We start from the raw sequence: 8,500 nt of genomic DNA, 5'->3' as shown, positions 1-8,500 counted from the left end.
GCAGGGCCCTCAGGGAGCCGCATGGGCCCAGCCGAAGTCCCACACGGTCCCAACACACACCTAGTGAGAAAGCGCTCGCTCCCACCGCGGGGCCCTCTCACGGTCTGAATCACCACCCAGTGCCGGCCAATTCTCATGAGCTTTCTGCCCACATCGGTGTTGATTTGAGCAAAAAGCTCGCGAGAATTGGCCGGAAAGCCCTGCCGAGCTCAATTCCAGCGGTGGGGGCCTTCGGGGGAGCCGCCTAGGCCTGGCCCGGGGTCCCGCATGGTGTTGTCTGAAGCCTGTGAGAAAGCGCTCTGAACGTCCAAATGCCGACCCAACCCACCCTCTACTCAGCCCCGCAGGAATCCAACCACAGCACTGGCAGTTGGGACCTGCCATGCCCTAGGCCCGAACCCTAACCTTCGGTTGGGTTTTCAGGCTTCCATCCTCCCAGGCCTGGCCCTCAAGCCCTCCAGATTGGGGACCCCTGAGCCATAACGCAGGACTCCGCCTCTACTGCCAACACTTGGCCTGCAGGGCCTTAGTTGTGGGGAGAGCCACGTAGCCAGGGCTCCCTGGTGGGGGCCTGGGTATCTCCTCTGGACTTAGCTGGATTTGTGACTCAGGGAGAGACCATATTGGTGAGCCAGGGGGAAATGGGTAGATTTTCTGGTCTCTGGTTGGCTCTTATAATCTCCAACTTTGCCCCAGCCTCCCTCTTCCTGTCAATTGTATGAAGCTCCTGGGGCCCCTTGGGAGGTGACTTCCTGCCTCAGGCCCCCTGCCCGCTTGCCTGCCCACACAGACTCCCAGGGGGATCCCTCTGTTTGCCTTGCTGAGGGAGCAGCAGACACCACAGGACAGCCACTAATGCCGCTAGCACTCACTGACTTCACTCTGTGCCTGGCTCTCTGCTGGGCTCAGGATCCAGGCCATCTAGGGAGACGCCTGCTGGAAGGCTCTTAGGTAAGTGGGAGAGACAGGAGTTGGGAATAACGGGGTGGCAGATGGTGCAGGATCTCAGCATCTGGCAAGGGACAGGCAGAGGAAGAGCACAGGCCGCACGCAGTTCCTCTGGGCCTGGCACTTCATGTGCGAGACCACATGCTTATCCCGGCAGGACAGCAGTTGCTCAAGTCGTGTTTGTCACTTGGTGTTTGGTCTTGGGCAGGTTACTTAATGTTTCTGAGCCTCAATTTCCTCATCATTGAAATGGCAATGAGAATGCAAAGGACAGGGTGTCCGGCTGCCGGAGCTTGAGGCTTCCCAGGCCACAAGGGACACAAAGTCAGGTGGAAAGGCCCTTGGAAAAGACTTCCTGCCCACCCCCCATATGTGACCCCAAATGGTATTGCTCAGGCTGGTTACCCAGGCCTTCCTAAAGGTGGCATTGAATGAGTGACAAGAGGCTGTCCCCAGAATTCAGACACATACTCAGAGCCCCAACGGTAGTCTCCAGCAAGGTGAGGCAAAAATAAATAAATAAATAGGTGCCTAGCCAGAAGCAAAGTTTCAAAAGAGCATGTGAGCTCTCCAGGGACCCACTAGGGGCATGCCACCCACACTCACATGACCGGGCTGTGGCGTGAGGACAGGTTCACTGGTGGGGCCCTTGTTCTCAGTGTTGGGTGGTCAAGAGGGGCCTCCCAGGGAAAAAGGCAGCCCAGAGCTTAAGTGGCACAGCGGTAAGGGTTTCTCTGGAGGCACTGGGCTGAGGGGAGGTGGAGGCCAGAACATGGGGGGAGTTGGAGGGTTTGGTATGGGGTTGGTGGAAAAGACCACAGTGGGCCCTGTGGGGCAGTGGTTCAATGGGGAGCTAAGAGGCTGGTAATGGACAGGGACTGTGAAGACAGAGGGGAGCAGGTGAATATTAGAAATATTTCCAAGATAAAGACAAGCAGAGCGGCGCTGAGAGGGTACCAACCAGGGCTCAAGTGTCGGAAAGCAAGGAGCTGGCCAGTCTGACTAGAGGAGGTTCTTGGGCAGGGACCCGGCGGCAGGAATGTCAGGTGGCAGGGTGTATGGCTGCCCTGCACAGAGGAGAGCTCGGAGCTTCTGACTCACAGCCAGCTGACCCAGGTGGAGGCAGAGGTCAGGTGCCCTCCAGTGGTCTGAAGCCCCTGCTGGGCACAGGTGGGCACCTTGAGCCGGCAGGACCCCAAGGAAGAAGTATGTGATGTCCCCACCCCCTATCTGAGCTCCTTTACTGAAGACAGGCTCCCCTCCCCCCCAGCCCTGCAGCTGCCTCTCTGGACAGAGGGAGGGGGAAGTGGCCAGAAGGGGAAGTGTGAGGAGTTCCCCTCCGGCCTGTCACCAGTCTCCTCAGGCCCTCGGAGAGGCAGTCCTGGGGCCTGGCAGCGGCCATGGAGCCTCTGGAGACTCCCGTCAAGGACGGCATCCTCTACCAGCAGCACATCAAATTCGGCAAGGTGGGGACCCTGGCTTCCAGGAGCTGCCCAGGACAGTAGGCGTGGGCCCCAGCCTCAGCCGGCCCGGAGCTGGGAAAATGGGGAAGGGAGTCGGTGGGGAACCCAACCAAGGAGCTGGGGAGTAGAACAGAGCCCCATTCTCAGCTTGAGAGGGTTGGGCTAAGTGGGCCTTTTAGAGAGCCTGCCCTGTTTACCTATGGGGAAGCCAAGAGCGCAGAGGATCTGAGAACCCCAATGTTGGGGCAGGGCAGAGCTGAGAGGTCGGATGACCCAGCAGCCTTCAGCCTTGTGGCCCCTGTAGAGAAGGCCCACCCTGCAGAAGAGGGCTCAGCCCCTCCCAGCCCTGTTACCGGCCACAGTTGGGGAGTTCACTTCTCTCCCCGGGCAGCAGGCCCCACACCCTCACTGCTCGGCTGCAGCTGCTGCCCAGGGAGATAAACAGTCTGTTTCCTTTGCTTGACACTATTTGCATGTTTCCTTCCTCACCATCGTGAGCTGAGGCCTCCCTCCTGCCTCAGCCCTTGTCCCATGGCCCAGGTGACCTTCTCTTCATGGAGAGAGCGTAGGGGGCACCAATGTAAAGGTAGTGTCAGGTGGTCTGCTTGAACCGCATCGGAGACACAATCCAGTAGAAGCCCCAACCTTGTCTTCCCATGGCTTCTGAGATATGAGGGCCCTAGTGCTCATAGGGGTCCCAGTGAGGCAATTGGTGGTGTGGATTTGAACCCACAGCTGACCAGCCCCAAGCACGGACTCTTCCCCCTGCTCCTCTGGCCCTGGCAGGGCCTCCTCCTCTAGGGCCCTGAGGATCTGGGGGAAGCAGAGGCCAGGCAGGTGACCAGGAGCCCTTGCTGGTGCTGAGCTGAACTACCGGGAGAACCACCACCCAAGTGTCTTTCCCCCATCCCACAGAAGTCCTGGCGGAAGGTATGGGGTCTGCTGTATGCAGGAAGCCCATCAGGTGTGGCACGGCTGGAGAGCTGGGAGGTCCGGGAAGGTGGCCTGGGGCCAACAGGGGACAGGCCTACAGGACCCAGCCGGCGTGGGGAACGGCGAGTCATCCGCCTGGCAGACTGCGTGTCTGTGCTGCCGGCTGACGGCGAGAGCTGCCCCAAGGACACCAGCGCCTTCCTGCTCACCACCACAGAGCGAAGCCACCTACTGGCCGCACAGCATCGCCAGGAATGGATGGGCCCCATCTGCCAGCTGGCCTTCCAGGTGAGCATAAGGTGGGTGGGCAGGGCATCCAGAGGCCAGAGGTGGGCCACCTGGCCTTGTTCATCTCCATGCTCACTCACACCCTGTCACTCAGCAAGCACCTGCCGAGCACCCACAAGCCTTTGGGGAAATAGCCCCGAAGTGCCCCGAAGTGCCTCCACAGCCATTTATGCTGTGGAGAAAATGAAAGGGTGGTGGGACCAGATGTGAATGGCAGGATGTTAGATGGGAAGACCTCTCAGCAAGGGACAGTGAGCCGAGTCCTCAAGGACAAACAAGAACCCATCAGGCAAAGATCTGAGGCAAGAGTGATCCAGACACTGAGGTCTGAGAAGTGTCTTGAACAGAAGAAGCAGCATGGGCAAAGACCCTGTGGCATGGGAAAGTTTGGTGTGTTCAAGGGGCAGAAAGGCCATCATGGCTGGAGGGTAAGTAGTGGGAGGGAACCCAAGAGAAGGCAAAGATGGAGAATTTGGTGGGAGCCAGCTGGAACTACTTTGGGATATATGCAGAGTCTGGGGTGAGTGAGACAGATGCCTTTGGTGGGAGGAGGTTCTTTGGAGAGACAGGGACTGAGAGCTTTAAAGCTTCACAGGGTCGGGGCACCTGGGTGGCTCAGTGGGTTAAAGTCTCTGCCTTCGGCTCAGGTCATGATCCCAGGGTCCTGGGATCGAGCCCTGCATTGGGGTCTCTGCTCAGTGGGGAGCCTGCCTCCCTCTCTGTCTCTGCCTACTTGTGATCTCTGTCTGTCAAATAAATAAATAAAATCGTTTAAAAAAAAAAATAAGCTTCACAGGGTCTATGACGGACCAAAAGGAAATGAGCCTAGCAGTTCCTCAAAAAGTTAAACATAGAGTTACCATATGACCCAGCAATTCCACTCATAGGTGTATACCCAAGAGAATCGAAGCAGGTGTTCAAACAGAACTTGTATGAGAATGCTCAGAGCAGCAGTATTCACAATAGCCAAAGATGCAGACAACCTCAATGTCTGCTAACTTATACACCCAATATAATCTAGCCATACAACAGAATATTACCTGACCATTAAAAAAATAAAAAAATTAAAAAAGAATGAGGTAGTGATACATGCTAACACCGTAAATGAACCTGGAGAACATCATGCTAAATAAAGGGGACCAGACACAAAAGACCACACATTAGTATCCTTCTATATATGTCAAACACACTGGAATAGGCCAATCCATAGGGACAGAAAGTAGCTTAGTGGTCGCCAGGGGCTGGGGAGGGTGAGGAGTGACTACTAATAGGTTTCCATGTGGAATGATGAAAAATTCTGGAACTAGACACGCCTGGGTGCTTCAGTCAGTTGAGCGTCTGCCTTCGGCTCAGGTCATGATCGTGGGGTCCTGGGATCAACACCCATGTTGGGCTCCCTGCTCAGCAAAGAGCCTGTTTCTCCCTCTCTCTCTGCCTGCTGCTCCCGCTGCTTGTCCTCTTTCTCTCTTGCTGTGTCAATTAAGTAAATAGAATCTTAAAATAAAAAAAATTCTGGAACTAAGTAAAGGTGACCATTACATAATCTTGTGACTATACTAAAACCACTGAGTTATACACTTTAAAATGGTGAAATGGTAAATTTTACGTGGTGTATTTTACCACAATATTTTTTTAAGATGTTATTTATTTGACAGACAGAGAGGGAGGGAGTATGAGCAGAGAAAGGGGCAGGGAGGGAGAGAGAGAAGCAGGCTCTCCACTGAGCAGGGACCCAGGACTCTGGGATCATGACCTGAGCTGGAGGCAGACACTTAATCAACTGAGCCACCCAGGCACCCCTATCACCATATATTAAGGTAAAAGCAAAAAAAAAAGGAAATGGACAAGAACAAGGAGACCAGTGAGGAAGCTGTTGCATGTGACCGTGGCTGTGCTACTGTGGGCCACGGTGGTTGTGGTGGAGATGCTGACAGAGCTCAGAGGATAGAGAGGAGCTGGTAAAAGCGGCCTGGAGAAGGCTGGAAAAGCCAGTTCACTCACAGGTGCCACCCCTGAAGCTCCTGCCCCTTAATCACTCCAAGCTGTTAGGGACACACACAGGCAGGCCCCATCCCTGGCCAAGTACCAGTGCAGAGGGGACCTTCTCATGTGTCACTTACTTTACAACTCTCAGCAGCCTCAAGGGGGCGCCTGGGGGGCTGCAGGTGGGGAAGCAGAGGGGTCCCCAGGGTGGCACAGTGTGTCAGGAACAGAGCTGGAAGTGGCACCCTGGTCCCTGGATGTTCTTGGCCTGAAGTCTTGGGTTACTGGACCCAGGGGAAGGATGTGGAAAGAGGAAGGGGGGAGGGCTCTAACTTCTGACCTTTCTTCATTCTCCAGGGCACAGGGGAGAGTTCCTCAGGCCCAGGGGAGGTGGAAGCTTCCAAGAGGGGCCTGGTCCCCATGGAGGAGAATTCCATCTACTCCTCCTGGCAGGAAGGTGAGTCAGGGAGGTGCAGGGGCAGCCTCAGCCGTCCTCTACCCGGGGCTGGGATCTTTGGGGCCCAGGCGTGCTGTACCTGATGGCCTCTCTGCTCTCCTGCCTGCAGCAGGCGAGTTTCCAGTGGTGGTGCAGAGGACCGAAGCTGCCACCCGCTGCCAGCTGAAGGGGCCCTACCTCCTAGTGCTAGGCCAAGACACCATCCAGCTGAGGGAAGCCTCCAGCCCCCAGGCCCTCTATACCTGGCCCTACCGCTTCCTGCGCAAGTTCGGCTCTGACAAGGTGAGGGGCAGGGAGTGCCCTGCCAGAAAGCTGGTGGGTGGAGGGGTGCTTAGGTCCCTCTGCCGCTAACCCACCCATACCACCCCAACCCCATGTCCAGGACGTGTTCTCCTTTGAAGCTGGACGCCGCTGTGACTCGGGCGAGGGTCTCTTCGCCTTCAGTAGCCCCCGAGCCCCTGACCTGTGCAGGGCAGTGGCCGCTGCCATTGCCCGCCAGCGGGAACGGCTGCCAGAGCTGGCTGGACCCCGGCCCTGTCCCCTGCCTCGGGCCACCTCCCTGCCCTCACTGGACCCGCCAGGAGAGCTTCGGGAGATGCCCCCAGGGCTGGAGCCGCCCAGCTCTTGGAGGGCACAACTAGCAGATCCGGGCCCTCAGAGCCTGCCCCCACAGCTAAACCCGGTGCCCCACGATGAGCCGGTGTCTGGGCTCTACGCATCGGTATGCAAGCGGGCCAGTGGACCCCCAGCCAACGCCGAGCACCTCTATGAGAACCTGTGCATGTTGGAGGCAGGCCCCGTGCTGCTCAGGGACGGGGACCCAGGGCAGGAGGGTTCCAGCCGCCGCAGCCCCCTGGCCAGCCCCATCTACCACAACAGCGAGGACCTGGGCTGGCCGGGCCCCACCCATGACAGCAGCCTGGAGGCGCAGTACCGGAGGCTGCTGGAACTGGAGCTGGGCGACAGTGATGAAACTGTGAGCTCTGGCCGCCCCAGTGCTCCCACGGGCTTCAAGGCCAAGCTGGTAACGCTCCTGAGCCGTGAGCGGAAGAAGGGCCCGGCCCCCTGTGACCGGCCCTGAAAGTCCTGTGTGACTCTGGGACAGGAGAAGAGAAAAGTGTTCTGCTGTTCCCGGGCCAGGGCCAACAGTGGACATCTGGGACACACCCCTGCATCCACGCTGGCCCCGGGCGGGTAAGGCAGGCAGGCTGGGGGGGACCCCACCCACCACCCCCGACTGCCATGTACAGTGTAGAGATTTGCTGGTAATAAAACCTCCCAGCTCTGCTCTTTGTCCCACTGGTAGTGCACAGCCCTCAGCTCCTCCCTTACGCTCCTGTCGGTGGCACTCACCCAGCTGCATGCACGCGGGCCCTCACTCCCGCACCCATTCTGGGTGCCGCAGACACACCCAGTGTGGACTTGACCTCCATGACCCATGGGCTCAGATCCACTCAAGCAGAGGGGTGGGATGCAGATAATTGGGGCCCATGTATTCAGTCCTGAGCAACAAAAATGACGGGGACAGTCAGGCTGGAACAGAAATTGGGCCTGGCAGTGGGGGAGGTGCCCTCTGAGTTCAGTGTGAAGGATGGGAAGTGGGAGCGCCTTCCCAGGTGGGCTGCAAAGCCCCAGGTCTTTCCCGGCTGCAGGTGGGTCTGCACTGGCCCAGAGATGAAGGGGAAAGCGTGGGGCTGACAGGGAGCTGGTGGCCAAGCAAGAGAGGCCTGATGAGCCTCAGTGGGCTTGGTCTCCTCCTCAGCAGAGAGACACAGTCAGATTATGGAAGGAGCAGTGTGGAAAACAAATCTGAGGGAGCCCAACTGGAGACCAGGTAGCCTGAGCGGGGGAGGAGGTAATGCGTGGGGGTGCGGAAGGGTGTGAGTGTATGAGGTGGGGGGAGCAGAGGCAGAGAGAATCCTGAGCAGGCTCCATGCTCAGCACAGAGCCCAAAGCAGAGCACAATCTCGCAACCCTGAGATCATAACCTGAGCTGAAATCAAGAGTCAGCTGTGTAACCGCCCGAGCCACCCAGGCACCTCATAACTCAGGGGAGTTCTGTTCTCAAGGACCTCACGTTCCAGAGGGAGATAAAGCAAATGTCTTGAAGACTTTGGTGCCCCCATGCTACTCCTGTCACCATGCCCAAGGCTTCCATGCACAAAACCTCATGCCCCCAAGAGTCTTGCCCCCAGCCCCTTGACCTCAGCCCCACCTCTGCTGCCCCTGCCATCGGCATACTCCGAACCTCTCCATGACCGCAAGGCTCCCTCTTCGCAATCTCATTTCCAAGCATCCACCTCTGGCCACCTCCTTGTCTCTTTCATGTGGGTGAAACCACACTGGCCTACAGGAGCCTTTCCCCACCATCCGTGCCATTGCTCTCTGCAACGCCACCCTTGTCCAATTTGGATTCTTTGCAAAGCCT

The 8,500-nt window shown here is 57.6% G+C and overlaps 1 protein-coding gene across 4 annotated transcripts; it reads left to right on the top strand.

Moving 5' to 3' along the window:
* Window positions 1-226: 226 nt before the first annotated feature.
* On the top strand, window positions 227-7,359 carry DOK3 (docking protein 3). Of its 4 annotated transcripts, none has more exons than XM_059174456.1 (6): window positions 227-951; window positions 2,312-2,414; window positions 3,327-3,632; window positions 5,973-6,072; window positions 6,182-6,354; window positions 6,455-7,359. In XM_059174456.1, the coding sequence occupies exons 2-6, from the start codon at window positions 2,349-2,351 to the stop codon at window positions 7,151-7,153; spliced, it is 1,344 nt and encodes a 447-aa protein (XP_059030439.1). In that variant the 5' UTR covers window positions 227-951; window positions 2,312-2,348; the 3' UTR covers window positions 7,154-7,359. The 4 variants fall into 4 exon arrangements, with proteins under 4 accessions (XP_059030439.1, XP_059030438.1, XP_059030437.1 ...); XM_059174455.1 differs by having other exon boundaries at window positions 2,303-2,414; XM_059174454.1 differs by having other exon boundaries at window positions 2,219-2,414.
* Window positions 7,360-8,500: the final 1,141 nt, after the last annotated feature.

This window comes from Mustela lutreola, chromosome 5 (assembly GCF_030435805.1).
Source record: "Mustela lutreola isolate mMusLut2 chromosome 5, mMusLut2.pri, whole genome shotgun sequence".
NCBI lineage: Eukaryota > Metazoa > Chordata > Mammalia > Carnivora > Mustelidae > Mustela > Mustela lutreola.
Note: the sequence above shows the minus strand (reverse complement) of the source record. Positions and strands in the feature narration are given on the sequence as shown.